This window comes from Rhinoderma darwinii, chromosome 4 (genome assembly GCF_050947455.1).
Source record: "Rhinoderma darwinii isolate aRhiDar2 chromosome 4, aRhiDar2.hap1, whole genome shotgun sequence".
Classification (NCBI taxonomy): domain Eukaryota; kingdom Metazoa; phylum Chordata; class Amphibia; order Anura; family Rhinodermatidae; genus Rhinoderma; species Rhinoderma darwinii.
This window is the reverse complement of record NC_134690.1, coordinates 78,942,724-78,968,958: the sequence shown is the minus strand read 5'-3', so window position 1 is coordinate 78,968,958 and position 26,235 is coordinate 78,942,724. Positions and strand designations below refer to the sequence as shown.

The 26,235-nt window shown below is 43.4% G+C and overlaps 2 protein-coding genes across 5 annotated transcripts in view; one reads left to right on the top strand and one right to left on the bottom strand.

Moving 5' to 3' along the window:
* The window catches only part of GK5 (glycerol kinase 5), a 40,542-nt gene extending 18,914 nt beyond the window's left edge, over positions 1 to 21,628 (bottom strand). The window contains exons 1-9 of the mRNA XM_075861234.1: positions 20,483 to 21,628; positions 12,090 to 12,183; positions 11,910 to 11,985; positions 10,881 to 10,974; positions 9,460 to 9,591; positions 6,255 to 6,330; positions 3,426 to 3,487; positions 2,137 to 2,210; positions 1,981 to 2,041 (exon numbers count right to left, since the gene is read on the bottom strand). Of these exons, the coding sequence (XP_075717349.1) occupies positions 1,981 to 2,041; positions 2,137 to 2,210; positions 3,426 to 3,487; positions 6,255 to 6,330; positions 9,460 to 9,591; positions 10,881 to 10,974; positions 11,910 to 11,985; positions 12,090 to 12,183; positions 20,483 to 20,605 (792 nt within the window). The 5' untranslated portion in view covers positions 20,606 to 21,628. The remainder of the gene's footprint in view (positions 1 to 1,980; positions 2,042 to 2,136; positions 2,211 to 3,425; positions 3,488 to 6,254; positions 6,331 to 9,459; positions 9,592 to 10,880; positions 10,975 to 11,909; positions 11,986 to 12,089; positions 12,184 to 20,482) is intronic.
* Positions 20,534 to 26,235, top strand: part of RNF168 (ring finger protein 168) — a 30,944-nt gene continuing 25,242 nt past the window's right edge. The window contains exon 1 of one of the 4 annotated variants that reach the window (XM_075861232.1): positions 20,534 to 20,734. The gene's annotated coding sequence lies outside the window, so the exon portion shown is untranslated. Of the gene's footprint in view, positions 20,758 to 20,835; positions 21,290 to 21,328; positions 21,622 to 26,235 lie in introns of those variants that run through there. The other 3 variants (XM_075861231.1, XM_075861230.1, XM_075861233.1) reach the window with 3 other exon arrangements.

Below are 26,235 nucleotides of genomic sequence, written 5' to 3'. Positions count from 1 at the left end.
ATGGGTTAATGTGTGAGGTACATGATGGGGTTAATTACTATTAATGCGAGGTACATGGAGGTTAAAATTCATCACACCTCGTGCCTCACAATAAGTGAAAGAAATAAGTTTTTTTTTTGTTTTTTACAGCGCACACATCATAAATGATGCAAAAAAAAATTGTTGTGCAGGTTATTACGGCCGCGCCAATACTGAATGTGTATTTTATGTATTGAGACTTATTTTAATGTTTATTGGGAAAAAAGGTGTATGTGTAATTTTTTATTTATTTAATATTTCTTTGTTTTTACTTTATTTTTAACCCCTTGAGGACTGAGCCTGTTTTGGCCTTTTGGACGCAGCCGATTTTTCAAATCTGACGTGTTACTTTATGTGGTAATAACTTGGGAATGCTTTTACCTATCCAAGCGATTCTGAGATTGTTTTCTCGTGACAGACTTCTTTTACGGCGTTCACCGTGCATTATAAATGACATATTTAATGGATTCTGTGGGTCGATGCGATTACGGCGATACCATAATGTATATAGTTTTTTTTTATATGTTTGCACGATGAAGTCACGGTTTTAAAAAAAATATTTTGTTTTTGTGTCGCCATATTCTAAAAGCCACAACTTTTTAATTTTTCCATCAAGAAAGCTGTATCAGGGCTTGTTTTTTGCGGAACAAACTGTAGTTTTTATTGGTACCATTTTTGGAGTACATGCGACTTTTTGATCCCTATTTATTCCATTTTTTGGGAGCTGAAGTAACAAAAAATAGAAACTCATAGTTTTTTTATCGTTTTTTTTTATGGCGGTCACCGTGCGGGATAAATTACATTATATTTCTATAGTTCAGGCCGTTACGGATGTGGCGATACCAATTATGCATAGTCTATTTATTTTTTTCTAATAATAAAGTACTTTATAAGGGAAAAAGGGCGTTTTTTTTTGTTTTAATTTTGAAATGTTTCTTTTTTTACACTTACATTTCTTTGGAACTTTTTTTTTTTAGTCCTACTAGGGACTTAAAGATCCAATTGTTGGATCGTTGTTATAATACCCTGCAATACTTATGTATTGTAGGGTATTATACTGGTCAGTTTCACACTGACAGGGGGCATATTAGGTCCTGCCTCTGGCAGGACCTAATAGCCTTCGTTAGGCTTCCGGTTGCCATAGCAACAATCGGCAATCGCGTAGCGGGGTGCCGACATTGTTGTAACAACTGAAATGCGGCGGTCGCGATTGACTGCCGCATTTAAGGGGTTAATCTCCGTACTGGGAGATGCTGGGCTGCGGGGAGTGCCTGTGTGCTCTGTTAGGAGCACATGTAGATTAACGGTCCTTCAACGGACCCTGGGCTGTCTGGCCATATATGGTATGTCCCTCTAACGCGTCACAGGGATTTCTGTGATGCGATCCAAGGGCCACCCCCCTTCTCATTTTCCCCTGAATGCTGCAGTCATATTTGATCACAGCATTCAGGGGAATAACGGCTGAGATGAGAGGTTTCTCTGATCTCCGCCGTTATAGAGCGGGGCTGCGGCTGTGTAATACAGCCATTGCCCCGCTCCTGACAGTAAGTGCGCGCGCGGTCAGCATGAGGTGATGTGGCCGGCGCAGCACTAATGAGCGGCGGTTCAGGCACTGAAGACTGAACATGGTGGTGTTTTGTAGTGCGCCCGCCATGTTCTGTTTTCAGTGCCGGCACTCATTAATGCAGCGTTGGCCACGTCGCATCATCCTGACTGCGCGCACTGGTCAGGACTCAGGAGCGGGGCAACACAGCCGCAGCCCCGCTCTCAGACATTCACGTGTTGCTATACTTAGCTGTGCGGCCGCAGAGCTTAGTATCGAAATACATGAAATAACGGTATCGAACCGTTTGGGTGTGCACGGTATCGAAACAGTATCGAAGTTTCAATGCATCGTGCATTCCTAGTCACAAGGTACTTATTTCTTATAATATTCAATATACTGTATATGATTTCTCTCACCAACGCTCGAATAGGTATTGGAGCTCCAAATATACTGGGATCCACTTCTCCAAAGTTGTGACTAAAAAGATGAGAAAAAAAAATAAAAAATCTCAGGCCAAATATTATCCACATATAGGAGGTTGACAGACTCAAAGAAAACCTGAATATTCCTACCTGGTATCCTCCACAGGAGGAAATATAGACAGAGGGATGGACAGTAGTGAGCAGAGGAAGGAGCTCCAGCTCATCTAGAAAAAACAGGCAAAGAATCATTTTAGTGAACTACTACAGCGCCACCTTATAAGACCACATGCATACGACTGTTTGTATTTTTCGGCCTGTAAAAGACAGATCGGTTGTCCGTTTTTAGCGGTCCGTGTGTCAGCAGTATGACCTCCGCATCCCCATGTTCCATAGGTTTGACTTGAATGGGCGAGACCACACTGCAAACACAGACAGGAATAAGACTTGCTCTGAGATTTGCAGCCCAGCCCCACGACCTCCACATGGATCCGTGTTAGCACGCTGTAAATAGCGCCACCTGAACTGACTCTAGGAGTGGAATCCCCGGTGTCTGATCGCACTGCCCGGGGATTCCGCTTCTAGACAGGGACGTTAGTGGCTCTGTCTAGGAGCAGAATCCCCGGCCAGTGCGATCTGACACCGGGGATCCTGCTACTAGACTCAGTTCAGGTGGCACTGTATACAGTGGGGGGTGTGATATTATCTACAGCTGGGAGGTTGCTATCTGCAGGGAGGTGGCACTAGCTACAACCGGGATAGAGCGACAGCGGGGGCTCCCTCTAGGAGGGGAATCCTCAGCCAGAGCACTGGCCGGGGATTCCGATGTTGGAGGGAGCTTGGGTGGCGCTATTTACAGAGGGTTTTGCGGGGGTTGTGGGTGGCACGATCTACAGTGGGGGGGTGTATTCCAGGGCTTTCAAAGCCCCAGCACACATGAGAGTGCAGTGCTGCTCACACTGAAGCAGCACCGCACTCATTAAACCCCTTCCAGGCTCCCGACGTCTATACATATGCTAATTGCACGGGGCATCGGCAGTTAGAACGTATATAGCCGTATGGCAGTCGTGAAGGGGATAAACATTATAAGGGAGTTCCACTAAAAATGTCAAGTTGCCCATATATAAGTAAGTAGCCAAAGTTTCGTTGAAGAACATAGGGACACATCAGTTCACGGGGAAATAATCTAATATGGCTGAACATCCTATTGTCACTTTTGCAAACTTCTGCTGTACCAATTTTTTTATTTTAGACAAAAATCATACAAGTATGTTTTTTCCATATTTTTGGAAATGGAGAGAATCCAGTTTACCTTTGCGGATAGCAGCGAGTTTTTATTTTGCATACATGGCCCTTCGGACCAGTTTTTATACCTCCTTCCCATTAGGTTTCATAAAAATTGCGAAGATCACGCTTTTCATTCATGCGTGGTGGTCACTTACCAAATAAAGGTCGAAAATTGCCGTGCCACTTGCATTTGAATAGTCTGTTGCGTGTACAGAGCCTAAAGAGGGGAAAAAATACAACCTTACTTTCATTGGCATCTGTGTGGATCCAAACATTGCATTCAACCACCGTCAATTTTAGCCTTTAGGACCCAAATATTTTTTTCCTTTCTGCGACCATCAACTTTTTTATTTTTACAACGACATAGGCCTTGTCTTTTGTGGGACAACTTGTACTTTTTTTATTTTTTTTTGGCTGGGGGGGGTACATATACATTAATTTCTATTGCAGATTACTTTTCTTTTTATTAGTGAATAAAACGTATTTAACCCTTTCATGCCCAAGGATCATTGATGCCCGTGGCCAGTTCAAATTTTCCATTCCTGATATGCACTTCATTAAATAATATCTTTGCAACCGCTTTGAATATCACAACTATTTTCACCTTGCTTTTTACAAGACTAAAGGGGCCTTCACATTTTCTAGATTAGTTTAATTAATTCCATGTTTTACATTTTTATTATGAGCAGACAAATCACTAAAAATTTGAAACCCCCCCCCCCCCCCCCCCACTTTTTTTTATATATAAAGAGTGAAGATGGCTGCAAGGCTATATTCACACAACGTGAAAGAAAGGGAAGTTAACAACAGGTCAACCGTCAGTTTTTCATGGCTGTTTTGCATCAATGTGTCTCAAAATTTGAATCCATTTCCTGTCCGACGCTTGCCATCCGTTTTTCATGGACGTTAAAAAAAATAAAAAAATTGATGAATTTAATTAGTTAGGCTCCATGCACACAACCGTGCAAGTAATTACGGGCACGGCGGCCGCGGACAGCCGTCCGTATTTACGGGCCCATGCTCCCATTAGTATAAAGTAAAATATCGGACATATCCTATTTTTTTTCCGGCAAGATTCTACGTCACAGACACATTCTCGTAAACATACGGGAAGGTGTCCGTCGGCCATAGAAATGAATGGGCCCGTAATTACGGGCGATTTTACGCATGTGTGCATGGGACCTTAGGGTTTTTTTTTTTGTCCTAGCCACCTGAAAACACCACAGTGCCCACATAGATAGTGAGGCAATACCACTGTAGATAGTGCCAGTGCCCGCATAGATAATGCCGAATGTAAATAGTGCCACAGTTCCCACTGTACATAGTGCCTATATAGATCGCGCCACAGTGCCCCCTGTAGATAGTGTCCATATAAAGCCACAGTGCCCCCTGTAGATAGTGTCCATATAAAGCCACAGTGCCCCCTGCAGATAGTGTCCATATAAAGCCACAGTGCCCCCTGTAGATAGTGTCCATATAAAGCCACAGTGCCCCCTGTAGATAGTGTCCATATAAAGCCACAGTGCCCCCTGTAGATAGTGTCCATATAAAGCCACAGTGCCCCCTTTAGATAGTGTCCATATAAAGCCACAGTGCCCATGTAGATAGAGCACCAAAGTTTAAAAATAAAAAAGCAAAATTTATTTTAAAAAAAGTAATGTTATTTTTTTTAAAAATGCACATTTTTTACAATGAACATTAAAATATAAGTCTCAATAAAATAATACGTATTTGGTATCATTGTGATCGTAATAACTTGCACAACAAATTTTATAGTATCATTTATGATGATCAGTGGATGCTGTATGTATTTTTGCCAAAATAAAATTTGAAATAAATTAGGTTGAGCAGAAAAAGAAAAAAAGGTTCTGAATGCCGGGATGCGAAGAGGAAAAAAATAAAAATAATTATTCCATCGTCAAGTATCGAGAATCGCAATACTACACAAAGTATCGGCATCAAAGTCCAAACTCTGGTATTAGGACAACCCTAATTGCATCACAGGGCATCCCAGTGAGGCCTATAAAAGGAGGACTCCCTCATATACGCCCCAATCAGTGATGATTATGGCATACAAGGCCAAAAAGCCGTTTCTCTTATCACCGCCATAAGACCGGTACAATGGCTATGACTGGCAGCTGTCCTCCAGGTCACAGAGGTTTTCCATTCATTATCAGGCTTATCGCCACGGGGACCCAGGCAAATCTTCCAGTGATAATAACATATTACGTCGATTCTGATAGAGATTTTTTTTCAAAACACCCAAAGCATGTAAGCTGTAAAGTTCTGTACTGTATGCCCGCTTGTATAGTTGTTAGCTTTGTAAAAACGTAGACTATCGCTGCCCCCGCGCAGCCTGTGATGATTGGTCGTTTTCTCCCTATTAACTGTGGATGTGGAGAAAGCTGTCAATCAGCGGCGGGAGGGGCAGCAGCTCACGAACATGCCAGCCAACTTCCACACAGCGCTAGCATCACGCTGCACCATTTAATATGCACGTTTTCAAAAAATACATAACTATCACACGTAAGTGACAGATCACTGAAATCAGAGAGGGATGCATAACGTGGTTCCCTTTAACATGATGGAAAGTCCAATAAAAAAAACATTTACTGATGATATACTTTAATGTATACATTTTTTTTTTGTGGTTTTGAAAAACGTTATCTCCTTTGCCTGTCAGTAATGTAAAAAATAATAGGTATCCAAACGTACGCAAAAAGTACAAACTTTTGACATGCATATGAAAAATAGAAGATTTGGGTCCCTACAGAATGTCTGTTTTTTTGTATATAGGCATATATGTTTAATGTAGGGGGAAAAGGTGGTGCGAATCCTTTTTCATTTGGTTGAAAAAATAAACAAAACCTTAATTTTAGCTGCAAATAACAGAGAAACTTATGAAAAGATTCCGATTATGAAATTGATCATTTGATGCTACAGTCACTACAGGTAAAGCCCTGCGTACTTTAAACAGCGCTCACCATTTGTGAGTTTATACAATAGCCATGTGTCAATTGTGCCAAAACAACAGTTGCCCTCTTCTGCAGCTTGGCGCACCTAAAAAAATAAGATGAAAGGACAAATATCAATCATGATACGGTCAGCGCAACGCGAAGATCTTTTGAAATCGCAGCATGTTCTAGATGTTTGACCTTTGTGGCATTTTCTCCCTACTGACTTCATACGATGATCGCTACTAATAGAGGGAGCTCGCTGTAGACATTTATACAGCTCCCATTGAATTCAATACCCTTACAGTAAGGCCTAAACTCAACATAGTGGAGGCTGCAAACAATAAGCCAATGGGCCCCCGTTCTAGTGTCAGTGCGTGTCCCAGTGCTGGAGCCCCCAGCAATAAATAATGCATTTATCCTCTAAATAGGTGATAAACATACTTGGGGGGGGACTAAAATATAGTGCAAAACTGTAATTGCAGTTTTTACATGTGGTACTGTGAAGAACAGTTTCTAGAATGTTGTTGTTTTTTTTAAAGGAAAACGTGCGTTTTTTTTTTTCCGGTGTGGTTGTCGAGCAACAAAAGACCAAATCCAGTCTGGAGTCCAGGACAGGAAAGAGACGGTGCCGCTGCTGTGCTTAGCTGACTGCACTGCTAAATTGTAACAAACTGCAGTTTTGTGAAAGGACTGTGTGCTGTTTTTTAGGCTCCATTCACCTCTCGTTGTCTCAGTCGAGCCCCTTCGGCCGTAATCGTAATGGGATAAGTTTGGCTCGCCTCGGGTCTTCTAGGAGAGGTGGGGTTAGCGGAAGATGGGCTTATAGAATTCTACGAGTCCAGCTACATCTAAGGCCCCATGCACACGAACGTAGTTTTCATCCATAATTACGGATGAAATCTACAGGCGTGTGCACGGGGCCTTACATTAAAGAGGCTCTGTCACCACATTATAAGTGCCCTGTCTCCTATATAAGGAGATCGGCGCTGTAATGTAGGTGACAGTAATGCTTTTTATTTTAAAAAAACCGATCTTTTTTCACAACGTTAGGAGCGATTTTGGTTTATGCTAATGAGTTTTCTTAATGCCCAAGTGGGCGTACTTTTACTTTCGACCAAGTGGGCGTTGTACAGAGGAGTGCATGACGCTGACCAATCAGCATCATGCACTCCTCTCCATTCATTTACACTGCACTAGTGATATAGATATATCGCTATGTACAGCCTCATACACAAGCCCTAACATTACTACAGTGTCCTGATAATGAATACACATGAAATCCAGCCTGGACGTCATGTGTACTCAGAATCCTGACACTTCTGACTCTTTTTTTGTGAGATTCCGGCAAGTGAAACCAAATCTCGCGAGATCACAGAGCTAAATGAGATTTGGTGCATGATGCCGATTGGTCAGCGTCATGCACTCCTCTGTAAAACGCCCACTTGGTCGAAAGTAAAAGTACGCCCACTTGGGCATTAAGAAAGCTCATTAGCATAAACCAAAATAGCTCCTAACGTGAAAAAAGATCGTTTTTTTAAATAAAAAGCATTACTGTCACCTACATTACAGCGCCGATCTCCTTATATAGGAGACAGGGCACTTATAATGTGGTGACAGAGTCTCTTTAAAGGGAATGTATGTTCATATTTTTTTTCTACTAATTAAACAATTATACTTAAATACATTCTTTTTTTTTCTCGTTTCTTCATTTTCTGATTGTATATAATTTTTACATTTTATTTAATGTACACGATTAGTTGAAAAGTAGTCTTGCCTGAGCTGTGAACAGCGGTTTTTAGAGATCTTCTTTATAGAACGCACCGTGAATTCTCAGGCAACTCAACGACCTATTGACTTCTATGGGAGATTATTGTGGGCATGCTCTCTGACCTGTGCAGTGGTCATTGTGCAGGGAGGGGTGCAGCTAAGCTGTGTCCATCACCTATTGTCAATAATGGATCCTGTGTTACCGGCCTGCAGCTTTATAAGGATATGTTCACACAGCAGATTTTTTATGTGGAATTGGCAGATAACCGCTGTGGTTTTGCTCTAAAAGCTGCCACATTTCTAAATACAGATTAGCCCCATTCAACCTAAAATGCTTATGGCTACCCCGATGCGGTTTTAGCGGCAAAATGCGCCACGGAAACCACATCAAGAAGTGATCTATACAAAACAGTACGTTTTAGTGTATTTTGAGGGTCTTTGTCCAGTGTAAGAAATGTAAGATTTCAGGATCTTATTAAAGGGACACTCCAGCCTAAACTAAACTTTCCCATGTGTACCATTATGGTATTCCATGTGTCAGTCTCTCACCTGTTATTTCTATCTCTATATATCAGACTGGGATGGTTGCTTAGCAGCAGTGTGGATCAGGATCGGAGACACGTTTTCTCTACTTGTTTCTATGGAGATCTATGTGTCACCCATCACAGGCTTCAGCAGTTCCTGTACCACACTAGTTTTCCACAGGGGGGTGGGGGGGGGGGCGGAAACTTCGATCATCAGCCACCACTCATACTTAGACAGCTTCCTGTCACACGGGTATAATGTAGAATAATATAGTGCAGCCTCCCTGACTGTATACTTATGGTTTTTCAGGTTATTTAGGAGAATATAGAGAGAATGATAATCACAATGTCCCCCTGCATGCAGAAATGGTATGGTCTTTAGCTGGTCATGCGATGCTGTACTGAAGCATCATGTGATTAATAGCAAAGCAGAGAGGAAGAGAAAGCTGGAGAAATCTAAGAATCAAGATGGAGGCTTTTTTAAGGTAGTAGTTCAAAAAGTACAGAATACATAAAAGAAGTGTAGAGTGTGGTATATAACAGTCAGGTGGGGAATGCAGACATAGAAAGTTGTGTCTCCACTGGAGGGCTTCTTTCATTTTTTTTAAATAAAAGCAAAATGGAATATTAAAAATCACCACCAACAGTGTTTTAAAAATATGTTTAACATAAAAACTTGATTTAAACAATAGATCATTTTCTGATTATAGATTCCCTATGGATAAACTTCAGTAATTACAATTGTGATGGCAATTTTAGAACTATGGACTTGAATAAATAATGGCTACATCAACCTGTGGCGAATATCGGTTTTCAGTCATGAAGTTGCTGACTGGGGTAAGGCCAGAAGTCCTGGGCCATTAGGGAGTTTATGTTTTTCACACTACCTCAGTATTTGTTTCAGGAAGATATACCCGACTGTTGTAAACTTTCTTTTTTACCTCAGGAATGTTTTGGAAGACCCATGCCAGCCGCAGGGACACATGCTGAGTGGTGAAATTGATCAGGCTTGCTGCTAAAAACCGTTTTCTTCGGGTAAAGAAGTGAAGGAATTTACAGGAACCGTGAACAGCCTTAAAAACAAAAATGAACAGAAGAGTTTGAGCTTTGTGAAGGCTGAAGTACGTTCAGGATCCTACAGACGCAGGGGCAAACTTTCTTTGCAGATTCTGAAAAAAACAATATGCACGAGGCTGGTTTCACAGCATAAGACCTTATTCACACAAGTGTATTTCACATCTGTGTGCTGTTCGTTTACATAACTGACAGCACACGGACCAATGCAAGTCAACGAGGCCATTCATTTATCTCCGGGTTTTTCCACAGAGCGTGTGTCTGTTGTGTGAAAATCACTGAATGCCCTATTCTGGTCCATTTGTGGACTGCGTTGCCCATTTAAGTCACTGAGTGCGTGAAAAGAACGGACAGCACACGGATAACATCCGTGTGCTGCCCATGTTTCACGCTTCAGTTGCTAAAGAAATGCAAAGAGAAAAAAAAAAAAAAAAAGAAGTAAAACCAGGAAGTGTTTGCAGATGAAAAACAGGGACGAGAAAAACGTATGCCACACTGACAGTCATATGCTTGGACAACAGCCCGTTTTTTGCGGACGCAAATCGGACACACTTGTGTGAATAAGGCCTTAGGCAGTGTTTTGCGGCATTTTTGGGAGCTAATAGGATGCTGCTGAATGTTTGTTGGAAGTCTATATAAAGATATAAAAAGGTCTACATAAACAGCATTTTTCTTTGTGGCGTTTTAGTGGTATTTTTATTAAAATGCAGCTTGATGAAGATAGTGGTTTTTCCCAAAGGCTTTTCAAAAGAACGTCAAAATTGCAAGTAGAAATCCCCGTACAAAAAAAAACCCAACAAAACAAATTTAAAAAAGCCACTAAAATGCATTGAAACTTTTATCTTTTTACATGCACACAGGATCCACATAAAAACCCTGTGGCCACGTGGTTCAGCCAAGTTACAGCCACACTGAGGCAAAAACCACGCCGGCTTGCCGCAAATCAGCTGTACTGTAACGAGCCGTACACCTATGTGATCATCACATGCTCAGGACATAAGTAAATAATGATTTTTCCCATTCACTAACAGCAGGCAAAAATCTTGAGGAATTGCTACACAAAGTAGGTTGGAAAACGGAATACATTTTACTTATATAATTGCTGTAAACTGAATACCCCAATCGGAAGCGCTCTCATTTTTCAGTTGCCGTCAGACAAATTTTACAGACTCCTGATTGGAAAAACCTACGAATCTCACCATTATGTCAATTTCTATCACTTCATTTATTGTAAAACTTTCATTTCCTGTCAGCGAATACAATTCTTTAAGAGAAAAAGATGTATTACCTTTAACATAAAAGAGCTGTTCCAGGAACTGACCAGTTCTGCCGCCCGAAGATCCTGCCAGCTGATGAAGTTGTGAAATGGTTCGCCAGTCTTCCTGGAAACACGATGAGATGTTACGACAGAAAAAAAAAAAAGAACGAACAAGTCTAACAGAAAAAGGATGAGAGCGTAATTTGTTATTTTATAAATAGTAATAATTAAAGTGACCCCCATTCTTGATCATCCAATATCTATGGGAATAACAGAAACAGCCACTGTACGCAGCTGTTTTCCTAATTCCCATAGACTTTAAATGGAGCGGCATCGCGCATGCTCGATCGCTGCTCCATTCAAGCTCCCCCTGACTGCGGTCGAGGGGTGTTCGGGACCCTGTTCTCACAATCCGTGGGGGTCCCAAGCGGTGGGATCCGCAGTGATCAGGAAATTATCAGCTATCCTGTGGATATCCATGCAGAAGCATTAGCAGCAGAACGGGTGATGCTAAAGACCTCAGCAGTCTCTGGGTGCAACGACAGCTGAGCCGTGAAGCTGTAGACCTCGGACGCTAACAGGAGGGGACAGAAAAGCTCTTCTCAACTGCAACAGACTCCACTGGAAGAAATGCCGGCACAAGAACTGTTCAGCCAAAGATTCATGGATTGGGTTTCCATGACGGAGATGTTACATACAATCCTGAGATCACAATGTGCAATGCCAATTGCAGACTGTAGTGGTGTGCTGCACGCTGCATTGGGCTCTGGGCAAAAGTGGAATGCTCTTTCAGTCTGACACTGCCAGCAGAGATTGAACAATGTCAAAGTGTGTAGGAACACACCCTATTGACAAGGGGAAGAGAATACCCAGATGTCAAATTATTCACTAATTTCCAGGAGGACTAACAGAGGAACAACACAATGCAGAGTTTAAAGAAAAGATGCTCCAGAATAGTTCAACACTTGTGGATTGGAACTTGCCCATTGTTGAGGGAGGGTATCAGTAGCGTAATATTTTATTCAAGCGCCTAACTAACCCGCATCTTTAACAGCTTACTTGTTCCAGGTAATGAAAGTTGCCCTTTGTGTGGAGATTCCAAGACCAGCGACTTGACTTAAACGAATACCTGCATCTGTGAGGAACGCCTTGTGTTAGTAAAGAGTTAACAGCGAGTAACGTAGCAGAACAGAATTCTCTGCAGAGCAGTCATAGCCATCACGTCAGCGAAGAAATTACCTTTCACTGCGTCCTTCACCACAGTCACAAACTGCTTCCATAGCTCCTCAGGGTTGATCTCCACATGTCCACGGTGAGGATACAAAACTTTTATCTGTCAAGAGGGGAAATAAAAACATGCATTAACCATTTAAGCTCCATCTACGGCTATTCTCACTAGGCCAAAAGCAGAAGTATAGTAGAAGAATGCCCAGAAAGAAGCCGATCGCAAATCCGACACGTATTTACTAGAGAATCCACAGCAGAAATCGGAGTCTGACACTCGGACGTGCAGTTTGACGTGCCACGGATCCGCACGAAGATTAGCCCATTCAATGAAGCTAATCTGCCGGCCTTTCCACGTGCAATCCGCTGCATGTGAACGCGGTTACAAAAACCTTAATCACATGCATTGGATGTAGAATGTTAGCGGATTTAATAAGAAAGTTCAGCACAGATTCTGCGCCAAAATCCTTAATGTGTAAATGGGGCCTAACTGGAAGCTTTTTAGGTCTCTACTTTTTTAAACAGATTTCCGTTTTTCAGATGGTTATACGGTTTCTGCTGTCAGCGCCTTTTTGTTACAACAGAACGTGAGAGATACTGACTGATCTGCCATGTTGTATTTTCTGTCATTGTCAGGTGCAGTTGTTGATAGAATTGGAAAGTCGCTTTTGCCAAAAAACAGATGTGCAGCCCATCAATAGGAGCTCAGTCCAGGTCACAGAGCTTAGGGTTGTCCCAAGATTAAATGTTATCCCCAACCACAGGATAGGTAATAACATGCTGATCGGTGGGGGTCCGAATGCTAGGACCCCCACCGATCACGAGAACGGAAGACCCGTTCCTCTTAATAAATGAAGCAGCAGGACGCGCATGCGCCCTGCTGCACCATTCACTCCCTATGTATGGTGCTGCTGGAGATATCCGAGTACATCGCTTGGCTATCTCCGGCAGTCTCATAGACTAGTCTCGTGTTCAGTGGAGGTCCCAGCGGTTGTACCCCCACCGATCAGCATATTATCACCTATCCTGTGGTTAGGGGATAAGCTTTAATCTTGGGACAACCCATTTTAACGACTGCCAATACGCCTTTTTTACGGCGCTCTGACATATGCCTGGCACGGGTGCCCTGTGCCGGCTAAAGTGGGTGTCGGGCGGTCTAAAGACAGCCGGACACCTGCACTAACGGTCGGGATCTATTTCAACATCGATCTCACCAGTTAGATGTGGCGCTCAATAGTGAGCGCCACATCCAAGTGGTTTTGGACGGACGGTGCTCCCTCTCTCACTCAATCGCAGGGTGCCAATGGCTTTTATAGCAGCCGGGGGCCTAACAAAGGCATGACCTAGCAGGTGCCTGTCAGTTTTACACTGACAGGGAATAATACGCTGCAATACAGAAGTATTGCAGTGTATTATAAAAGCGATCAGAAGATCGTATAGTGAAGTCCCCTAGTGGGACTAAAAATAAAGTTATCAAAAAGTTTAATAAAGTTAATAATAAATAAATAAAAATCCCAAATTAAAAACCGACTTTTTCCCTTATAAATATGTTTTGTTTTTTTTTTAAACATTACACATATTTGATATCACCACACCTATAAAGCGATTATGTTATTCAACCGGCACGGGGAACGCCGTAAAAAATAAAAACCAACGCCAGAATTGCGGTTTTCTGTTCATCCTGCCTTCAAAAAAATGTGATAAAAAGTGATCAAAAAGTAGCATGTACTCCAAAATGGTACCAATAAAAACTGGAAGTCGTCCCGCAAAAAACAAGCCCCCATACAGCTGCATCATCGTAAAAATAAAACAATTATGGCTCTTAAAATATGCCGACACAAAAACAAATAATTTTGAAAAAATAAATAAAGTGTTTTTACGGTGTAAAAGTAGTAAAACAAACAAAATCGATATAAATTTGTTATCACCACAATCGTAATAACCCACTGAATAAAGTTATTATGTTATTTATACCACACAGTAAACGGCGTAAATCTAAGAAGCAAAAAAGAGTGGCGAAATTTATGGGTCTTTTCCCAATATGTACCCCAAAATGGTGCTATTAAAAAATACAACTTGTCCCGCAAAAAACAAGACCTTATACAGCTATGTCGACGCAAAAATAAAAAAGTTATAGCTCTTGGAATGACAAGGACAGTCTCGCAAGCTTTGGTAAAGGCCGTTCCGGATCTCGCAGCACAAGATACGATCCCGGCTTCTGAATCAAAACTGCATTGTGTGAACTGGGCCTAACAGAAAATAAACAAAAATCTGTAAACTAACCATGAAATTATATTGTAAAAATTGCAAATTAATTCCTCTGGAGTATGTATGGTTTTTCACATTATGGCGCAAATCGAAAGTGACAATTTAAAAAAATTTCAGATGTTTGAAAAGATCATGTGATTATTAAAATGAAAAAAAAAATGGAATTGTTTATCACTTCTAATCAAATCTGTTAGGCCCGATGCACACGAACGTAAAAACGCCCGTAATCACGGGCCCATGGACTTCTATTGGCCACGGGTACATCCCCGTAGGCTTACGGGAAGGTGCCCGGGCCGTTGAAAAATATAGAACATGTCCTATTTCAAACCGTAATTACGGCACGGGCAGCCCATAGAAGTCTATGGGGCTCCCGTAATTACGGGTGACTACGTGTGTGCACCTGTAATTACGGGAGCGTTGCTAGGCAATGTCAGGGGATAGTCACTGTCCAGAGTGCTGAAAGAGTTAAACGATCGGCAGTAACACTTTCAGCACCCTGGACAGTGACTACCGATCACAATATAGATCAACCTGTAAAAAAAATAGAAGTTCATACTTACCCAGAACTCCCTGCTTCTTCCTCCAGTCGAGCCTCCCGGGATGACGTTTCAGCCCATGTGACCGCTGCAGCCAATCACAGGCCAGTCACAGGCTGCAGCGGTCACATGGACTGCCGCGTCATCCAGGGAGGTCGGGCTGGATGTCGAAAGAGGGACGCGTCACCAAGACAACGGCCGGGTAAGTATGAATTTCTTTTACTTTTACTACGGAGAGGGCTGCCGATTAGTGCAGTGCAATTTTGCAGCGAAAACGTGCCCGTAAATACGGGTGGAATACTGGTCGAATATGTGTGACCAAGGACCCGTATTTACGGCAGTATTTATGGGAGGGAAAAAATACGTTCGTGTGCATGAGGCCTTACAGTATCTCTATGACCCAGTTCACTGCCACCCATTAAAACCAAGATCAAAACAAGTAGTTATCTATGGTAAGTGACAGCACGAAGTCCTGTTATGGCTGCTGAGCATAGCAAGACAGGAACAGAGTCCAACCTTTATCTTATCTCGGATTTTACCACCCTGTCTTCTTGGACCATGGGGTGAGAAAGAAAAAAAAATAAAGGGAGTGTGGAGCCTGCACATGCTCCAAGACACAACCAGTAAATATATAGTAAGCTGTATTACTATGGTCACTAGTTCAGGACATTACATTTGAAATGTGGAGAGTGGTTGAAAAGTGACTATTAGTGTATGTGCACACACACTAATTACGTCCGTAATTGACGGACGTATTTCGGCCGCAAGTCCCGGACCGAACACAGTGCAGGGAGCCGGGCTCCTAGCATCATACTTATGTACGATGCTAGGAGTCCCTGCTTCGCTGCAGGACAACTGTCCCGTACTGAAAACATGATTACAGTACGGGACAGTTGTCCTGCAGCGAGGCAGGGACTCCTAGCATCGTACATAAGTATGATGGTAGGAGCCGGCTCCCTGCACTGTGTTCGGTCCGGGACTTGCGGCCGAAATACGTCCGTCAATTACGGACGTAAATAGTGTGTGTGCACATACTCTTACTAGCACTTACCTATCTATTCCACCTATCACTACACATGTTATAAACTCTTTTGCGGCATTATGGGAGAAGGTGATGTGTTGTAATATAACTAGGCTGATTTACTAGCGGAACACTCGCTGTAGTGTTGTGGCCCCTTCATACTGCTGTCTGGTGGAGGTCCCGGGGGTCAGACCCCTTTTAATTACACATTCATTGCCTATTCAAAGGATAGGCCAATAAATATTTTTTCCGATAACCCCTTCAAGGTGACATCGGCACCAGGACTAATCCCTTGTTATGGATATGCCACCTCACACTACAGAGTACAAAATGTTTTAGGATTACAACATAAAAAATCCTCATCACATACACAGAGGGCAGAGTATCAACTTGTCAAATACTTCACACGCCTGCCATAAAGGCTTGTTCTGGAGGATATGGTTTCATGTGACGCACCCAGAAAAATAAGCTGCTTATCACACATAAATTATATAATATATATACATACATACACACAGGTAATTGCAAATGTATATATTATACGTATGTGCGCGCGCAAGCATACACACGCACGCACGCGCACACACACACACACGCGCGCACGCGCACACACACACGCACGCACGCACACGCACGCGCACACACACGCACGCACGCACACACGCACGCACACACGCACGCACACACGCACAGTAAGTGAACCCTTTGGAATTCCCTGGATTTCTGCATCGATTACTAATAAAAAAAAAATCTGATTGTTATTTAAAGAGGCTCTGTCACCAGATTTTGCAACCCCTATCTGCTATTGCAGCAGATCGGCGCTGCAATGTAGATTACAGTAACGTTTTTATTTTTAAAAAACGAGCATTTTTGGCCAAGTTATGACCATTTTAGTATTTATGCAAATGAGGCTTGCAAAAGTCCAAGTGGGTGTGTTTAAAAGTAAAAGTCCAAGTGGGCGTGTATTATGTGCGTACATCGGGGCGTTTTTACTACTTTTACTAGCTGGGCGTTGTGTATAGAAGTATCATCCACTTCTCTTCAGAACGCCCAGCTTCTGGCAGTGCAGACACAGCCGTGTTCTCCAGAGATCACGCTGTGTCGTCACTCACAGGTCCTGCATCGTGTCAGACGAGCGAGGACACATCGGCACCAGAGGCTACAGATGATTCTGCAGCAGCATCGGCGTTTGCAGGTAAATCGATGTAGCTACTTACCTGCAAATGCTGATGCTGCTGCAGAATCATCTGTAGCCTCTGGTGCCGATGTGGCCGACACGATGCAGGACCTGTGAGTGACGTCACAGATCTGCACTGCCAGAAGCTGGGCGTTCTGAAGAGAAGTGGATGATACTTCTATACACAACGCCCAGCTAGTAAAAGTAGTAAACACGCCCCGATGTACGCACATAATACACGCCCAGTTGTACTTTTACTTTTCAACACGCCCAGTTGTACTTTTGCAAGCCTCATTTGCATAAATACAAAAATGGTCATAACTTGGCCAAAAATGCTCGTTTTTTAAAAATAAAAACGTTACTGTAATCTACATAGCAGCGCCGATCTGCTGCAATAGCAGATAGGGGCTGCAAAATCTGGTGACAGAGCCCCTTTAAGTCACAGTTATAGACAAACACAACCCAACTAAACTAATAACTCACAAATAGTTTTACTGTCCATGTTTTTAACCCCTTAAAACTGGGCCTTAATGACCATTCTTTTTCATTGTCGCATGCCAATAGTCATAACTTGTTCTTTTTTTAGTCGACATAGCCGTAGGAGGATTTTTTTTTGTTGCGGAACAAGTTACATTTTACGACGGCACAATTTTTGGATACATATAAGATGTTGATTACATTTTATTAACTTTTTTGTGGGAGCGAATTGAAAAAAAAGCTATTCCAGGATAGTTTTTCGTGTTTTAAATTTACGCCGTTCATTATGCGACGTAATAACATGTTACCTTTATTCTAAGCGTCGGTACGATTACGGCAATACCAAATATGTATACGTTTTATATGCGTTACTACTTTTGCACAATATAAACAATTTGTTTTTGCCGCATTCCAAGAGCCGTAACTTTTTTATCCTTCTGTTGACGCACTCCTACGAGGGCTTGTTTTTCGCAGGTTGAGGAGTCGTTTTCATTGGTACCATTTTGGAATATATGGGACTTATTGAATAATGTTATTTTTTTTGGGCCTCCCAAATATATAAGAATAAAACAAACAGAAATTCCACCATTGTTGTTTGCACATTGTCCACCGTGGGGTTTAGATGGACACGTTAACTTTATTGTTCAGGTCATTTCGATCACGGCTATACCGTATATGTGGATTTTCATTTTGATTTTTACACTTACAAAATAAAACTACTTTTTATGGAAGAATTTTTTTTTTATTTTTAATGAACTTTACTTCATTATTTTTTTAGTCCGACTAGGGGACTTTACAATGCGATTTTCTGATCGCTGATGCCATGCCTTGGTGTACTTAGTATACCAAAGGATTATTGCCTGTCAGTGTAAAACTGACAGGCAGTCTATTAGCAAGTTCCTCCGGCACAGCATCAGAGGCCACCGATGGGTGACAGATGGAGACCCCTCCTACTGTCAAAACACTTAAATACTGCGGTCAATAAAGACCGTGGCATTCAAGGGTTAAACGGCTGGAATCTGCGGATTCTCCGATCTTGGTGGTTGCAGCGGCAGCCGGGCTCCCACAGTGATCGTGCGGGCTCAGCTCCTGTGCCCCCTTGATCACCATTATGTACATGCACGGCAGAATGCGGGAAGTAGACCCTTCCCATGACATGAATGTGATTATGCGTTAAGGGTTTATTCACAAGCACGGTGCGCCTTTTTATGGTGAATTTTCTACTACTGATCTCTATTGGTTATGTTGGCACCTGACGCCCTAAGAAAACTACACCGACAGCATTCCTCCAAACGTATATACTCTGCAATAGGCTGGATTCACACATATTTGTTGGAGATTTTGATGCAGATTTTTGAGCCAAAGCCAGAAATCGTTTCAAAAGGAGTGGGAAATATAACGGAAGAACTTGGGGCACGTTCAGACGTGGCAGAATTGCTGTGGAATTCCGCAGCAGACTTTTTTTCATCACTTTCTATGGCTTTTTAGGTAACTTAGTGCAGACGTGGAGTTTTTCCAGTCGTTGTGGAAAATGAGCTGCGGTGCAGAATTTTTATTCCGCAGCATGCGTGGAGAAGCAGCGGATTTCCACTACGGATTTCAGTCTTTGCAATGCAAAGGCTAAAATCTGCGGCAAGTCCGTAGTGGAATCTGCAACGTCTGAACAAACGGTCAAATATGCAAATGTTGCTGCAGATTTTACGGCAATATCTGAAGCGGAAAAATTCTGCCACGTCTGAACATGTCCGCTGAAATAACGCACAGCACACGGACCCATTCATTTCAATGGGGCTATTCAGACAGGTGTCTGTTGAGTGAAGCGCACTGCGCACCTAGTCGTCCATTGAAGTGTATGGGTGCGTGAAAACCACGGACAGCACACGGACATCATCCATGTTTCCACATCAGTTACAAAGAAACGCAGAGAAAAAAATAAAAAATAAAACGCATGTAACCGCAGAGCACACCGACGCCAATACATGCACACGGACATGAAATGTACGAAAAATGCTGCGTCTTTTTACGCACGCAAATCAGATATGCTCGCCTGTATGTAGCCTTATTAGGCTTCGTTCACACCTGCGTCGGGCTTCCGTCAGACCTTTCCGTCAGGGGAACCCATGAATGGAAACCATAGCTTTCCTTTTGCATTTACATTGATTTCAATGTCAATGCTTCCGTTGCCAATGGTTTCCGTTTGTCTCTGTTGCGTAAGGCTTCCGTTTTTTTTTGCGGAAACAATAGCGCAGACTACGCTATTGATTCCTGCAGAAAACGGAAACCTTACGGAACGGAGACAAACGGAAACCATTGGCAACGGAAGCATTGACATTGAAATCAATGTAAATGCAAAAGGAAAGCTATGGTTTCCATTCATGGGTTCCCCTGACGGAAAGGTCTGACGGAAGCCCGACGCAGGTGTGAACGAAGCCTAAGAGAACAATCAGGCCACGTTTTATTAGTAATCACTACAGAAATCAAGTCCATAGGGTTTACTTTTTTGCAACAAAAAATAAATAAACACACACAATAGTATAGTATAGAAGTGGCCTGCAACAAGTCTGAATCTTGTATGGCATGCTGGGACTTGTAGTTTTTCAGCAGTGTTCCAGCTCTAGTGTATTATTTCCTACATAAAAGTTAAAGGGGAGCTTCATCTAGAATCTTTCTTCTAACTGTCTGTAGAGAACATTGATGGGCAGAAATCTATTGCAGTGAAGTTCTAGCAATGACTTTCTTTACTGGGCATGCTGAGTTCTGTAGTTCAACAGGTTGCCCAATGCTTTCATAATAATCCAAATACTGTAAACATTACGCTTCCCTCATGGATGTCACGACTAATATTTAGATGCTATGAGACCAACGTGAAGCTGTGACATTTAGGGAACCCCCTGGCACGATCATTGCTTGAACCCTGTAGAGCCCATACCTTGTCCTCCGCGTTCCCACAAGCTTCTGCGGCTGCGTTGTATACGTGACATCGCAGTATTGTACTCCCAACGTCTACGGCCAGCACCAGCCGCTCCCGGTAACCGTTCCTGACAGATCCCATGGTCAGAAGCGCCGCTGCTCATTCAGCGGAGGCAGCAGAGCTACCACGGGCGGAGCAACCAGAGGTGGAACCATGTTTACAGAGGGCGGGGCTTGCTGACTGGAGAGAAGCCTATGATTACTAGAAACGGTAGCCATTTTTAATACTGGCAGGTACGGGAAGCGGCTATATTTGGAACAGTACTTCATAATACAGTGAAGTAATAGGGAATGAATAGAAGTACAATTTTATGATGGGGGTATATGCTAAATTATTAGTAGGAATACAAATTAAATTCCCTTTTGTGGCCAACCAGGTTACGGATAGAAAATGAAAGCAGCAACCTGATAGGTTGGATCAAAATCCCCATTTTCCCCCCAGCACTAGGTATAATAACGCTTTTCTCTGTCTCTGTCCCAGAATTCTTGTTCTGAAATCTGTTCAGTTGTTCTAAGGTTCACTGACGCCCCTCCTGAAAGGCGCCGACCTCAAGAGACTGTCAGTGGAAGCATTAAGACTACTGTTATGGGGTTTCTTTTGGTCTCCGGGAAAATGGCGTCCTATCCCGGAGTTTTTCCTGTAACAGTCAAATGACGTGCTGTGGATTTGGCGGGTGTGTGGTGAGGAGATTTTCTGTTTGGCGCCAGATTGGTGATCGCGGAGTGAATCTTCCAGGATAACGGAGAGTCGGCCTCGTAGCTGACGGTTAGTATAGTAATGTAGAGACTGGCAGTCGTTCTCATCCTGTCAGCGGGCTGTGCTTTTCTTATGGGCTTGTATAGACATGTCTCTCAATGTTATACTGACACTGCTCGCCTTCTGCAATGGTCGTGCATTATGAAGAAATACAAATCAATGAGACCAGTAAGAATGGAATGAGATCCTGTCACGTGGATTCATTAGTATATGTTATAGAAAACATTTGTAGTGAACGGAGCTTCCCGTGCTGGTGGCCGATCACTAGGATCTGATCAGCTTTGTTTTTGTCGCTTCTGACCAATTACCATCCTGGAATTGCCACACAGCCCCATTCACTGGTAAGTAATGACATTCCCAACATGGCACATAGGAGTGGGCGGTTTCCTTCTTCCTCCTGGGGATCGGTGAGCGGCATCTTTCTGACATACAGTACCAGTCAAAAGTTTGGTTAAACCTTTTTATTCTTCGTTTTTTTTTTTTTTTTTTTTTTACTTTTTGACCAAGTGGGCGTTGTGGAGAGGAGTGTATGACGTGACCAATCAGTGACCAATCAGCGTCATACACTTCTCCCCATTCATGTAATCCGCACATAGTGATCTTACTCAGGGGCGTAGCTAGAGGCTCATGGGCCCCGATGCAAAAATTCTTACTGGCCCCCCCCCCCCGCAAACTTCTCATGGCCGACGGTCCACTTTCAGCTGCATCGCTGGGTCTCCTAAATGACCCAACAATGCAGCACTAGCAGCCGGGGGCGTCACTAAGGCTGGGTTCACACACACTATTTACGGATGTAATTAGGGCGTTTTAGCATTGAATTACGTCCGAAAATGCGGCTCAAAAGCGTCGGCAAACATCTGCCCATTCATTTGAATGGGTCTTACGATGTTCTGTGCCGACGGTCATTTTTTTTTACGCGTCGCTGTCAAAAGGCGGCGCGTAAAAAAGTGCCTGTCACTTCTTCAGACGTAAATGGAGCCGTTTTCCATGGACTCCATGGAAAACCAGCTTCAGTTACTTCCGTAATGGACGCAGCAAAAGACGCCTCCACATGTCATTACGGCTGAAATTACGGTGCTGTTTTCTCCTGAAAACAGCACAGTAATTTCAGCCGTAACGGACGCTGCCGTGTGAACATACCCTCAGGGCTTAAAATGTCCGGGAAATAGCCCCAATACATATGTGTCCGCCCCCAAAAAAAGTGTGTATATGAGACAGCATAGCATATCTATAGCACTACGACCCTATAAACTATGGATAGGATTAGATACAGTGGCTGAGCAGACAGTATCACACATGATAGCATTAGATACAGTGGCTCAGAAGGCAGTATCACACATGATAGGATTAGATACACAGCTCAGCAGACAGTATCAAACATGATAGGATTAGATACAGTGGCCCAGCAGACAGTATCACACATGATAGGATTAGATACAGTGGTTCAGCAGACAGTACCACACGATAGGATTAGATACAGTGGCTCAGCAGACAGTACCACACATGATAGGATTAGATACAGTGGCTCAGCAGACAGTATCACACATGATAGGATTAGATACAGTGGCTCAGCAGACAGTACCACACATGATAGGATTAGATACAGTGGCTCAGCAGACAGTATCACACATGATAGGATTAGATACAGTGGCTCAGCAGACAGTATCACACATGATCGGATTAGATATAGGGCCCAGCAGACAGTATCATACATGATTGGATTAGATACACAGCTCAGCAGACTGTATCACACATGATAGGATTAGATACAGGGCCCAGCTCGCTGACATTGCGGCTCCAGCGCTGGACCCAGGATAGGTAAGAATAATAATTTTGCTTCTTTATGTGTTACTGATTATTTTTGTGTTTGTGTTTTTTTTACAGGTTCGGTTGTTGGACTTCGGATTTGAGGACTTCAATGACGGCGTTTTTTTTATTCTCAATAAAATGGTTAATGAGGGTTGTGTTTTTTTATTTCAATAAAATATTTTTTCTATGTGCTTGTATCTTTTTAAACTTTATTACTACCGCCTTAGTAATGGCCGCTGGCTGATTGACAACCTCCATTACTAAGGCGAGGCTTAATGTCAGCCGGTGCAGAGGCTACACTAACCCCCATTATTACCCCGGTACCCACCGCCACCAGGGGTACTGGGAAGAGCCGGGTACAAACCAGTACCCGACCATCTGTAGTGACGGGCAGGCACCGGGGTGGCCGCAGGCTGGTAGTATTAGGCTGGGGAAGGCCAAAAACAGTGGCCCTCCCACCCTTGTAATGCTGCCTGCTGCTGCTGTGTTGTATCTGGCTGGTTATGAAAATTGGGGGGGACCCGACATCATTCTTTCCAATTATTTTTTTTTAAATGACGTGGGGTCCCCCCCATTTTCATAACCAGCCAGATACAATAAAGCAGCAACAGCCTAGCATTACCAGGATGGGAAGGGCCACTGTTTTCGACCTTTCCCCTCCTGATAATACCAGCCTGCGGCCACCCCAGTGGCCAACCATCACTACAGATGGTCAAGTACTGGATGGTACCCGGCTCTTCCCAGCACCCCTGGTGGTGGTGGGTAACGGGGTAATAATGGGGGTTAGTGTTAGCCTCTGTACCTGCTAACACTAAGCCCCGCCTTAGCAATGGATGCTGTCAATCAGCCGGCGGCCATTACTAAGGCGGTAGTAATATAGTTTAAAAAAAAACCACAAAGACATAGAAAAAATATTTTATTGAAATAAAAAAAAAACCCACACAGCCCTCATTAACCATTTTATTAATAAAAAAAAAAGCTGTCATCGAAGTAGTCCTGGAATCCGCCGTAGTCCAACGACCGAACCTGTAAGAAAACACACAAAAAATGATTAGTAACACATGTGTTAGGGTATGTGCACACACACTAATTACGTCCGTAATTGACGGACGTATTTCGGCCGCAAGTCCCGGACCGAACACAGTGCAGGGAGCCGGGCTCCTAGCATCATACTTCTGTACGATGCTAGGAGTCCCTGCCTCGCTGCAAGACAACTGTCTCGTACTGAAAACATGATTACAGTACGGGACAGTTGTCCTGCAGCGAGGCAGGGACTCCTAGCATCGTACATAAGTATGATGCTAGGAGCCCGGCTCCCTGCACTGTGTTCGGTCCGGGACTTGCGGCCGAAATACGTCCGTCAATTACGGACGTAATTTGTGTGTGTGCACATACCCTAAGGCTTAGATACAGGGCCCATGTGTGATACTGTCTGTGGGACCCTGTAACTAAGCCTACCACAAGGTAGGCTTAGATACAGGGTCCAGCAGACAGTAATCTTATACAGTATAAGATTAGTGTGTGCTGGGGCCCTGTATCTAAACCTACAGTGTGGTAGGCTTAGATACAGGGCCCAGCAGACAGGATCACGCATGGGCCATGTATCTAAGCCTACCATGTGATTGGCTTAGATACAGGAGACAGGATCACACAATCTGTGATCCTGTCTCATGGGCCCCCTAAGCCTGATACATCGTAGGCTTAGGGGTTGTGCAGTCCCTAAACATTGATGGCCTATCCACAGGATAGGCCATCAATAGCTGATGTGTCGCCCGGGACCCGCAAATCAGCTGTTTTGAAGGGGCCGCAGCACTCGTACGAGAGCTGCTTCCCCTTCATTTCACTACTCGCTCACACTGTGAATCGCCGACACCGATTCACAGTGTGACCGGAATGAAGTGACAGGAATGAAGGGGAGCAGCTCTCGTACGAGTGCTGCGGCCCCTTCAAAACAGCTGATTGGCGGGTCCCGGGAGTCAGACCCCGCCAGTCAGGGCTAAGCTTACCTTCCTCTTCGGCCGCGGCGGGAGTTCTGTAGTCTCGATGCTGTGCGCGGCGGCATAGCGCTGTGACGTCATGCGCTGCGCACAGCGCTTGACGTCAGGACCTCCGCTGCGATCCGGAACCAGGAAGGTAAGTAAAGTATGTTACTATAGTAACAGGAGCCCGCGGCCCGAGTTACTATAGTAACTTTTTATTGATGTGGTGCGGGGGGCCGTGGGCCCCCCTGGCTTCGGGGCCCGGTCGCAATTGCGACCGCTGCGACCCCTATAGCTACGCCAGTGATCTTACTAGATCACTATGTGCAGTCACATACAACCACATTAACGTTACTCAAGTGTCCTGACCATGAATAGGCATCACCTCCAGCCAGGACGGGATGTCTATTGAGAATCCTGACACTTCGCTAACGTTTGTGTGAGATTTACAGCAAAGCAAGCATAGTCTCGTTTGAAATGACAGTTTACAGCATAATCTCGCGAGATTACGCTTGCCTTGCTGTAAATCTCACACAATGTTAGCGAAGTGTCAGGATTCTGAATAGACATCACGTCCTGGTTGGTAGTAATGTCTATTAACTCTCCGGACACTTGAGTAACGTTACTGTGTGTGTATGTGGCTGCACATAGTGATCTAGTAAGATCATTATGTGCTGTGTACATGAATGGAGAGAAGTGTATGACGCTGATTGGTCAGCATCATACACTTCTCTCAGCGCCCACTTGGTCAAAAAGTAAAATGCCCAGTTGGGCATTTAAGAAGCTCATTAGCATAAAGCTAAAATAGGTCCTAACTCCGTCAAAAATGATCGTTTTTCTAAATAAAAACCACTGCTGTTATCTACATTACAGCGCCGATCACATCATGTACAAGATAGGCCACTTATAATGTGGTGACAGAGCCTCTTTAAGTAGTAAACAAAGTGTTAAACAAATCAGAATACGTTTTAGATTCTTTAACCCCTTCAGGACTGAGCCTGTTTTGGCTTTCAGGACACAGCCGATTTTTTTTCAAATCTGACGTGTTACTTTATGTGGTAATAACTCTGGAATGCTTTTACCTATCCAAGTGATTCTGAGATTATTTTCTCGTGACATGTTGTACTTTGTTAGTGAAAAAACTTGGTAGATAATTTGGTATTTATT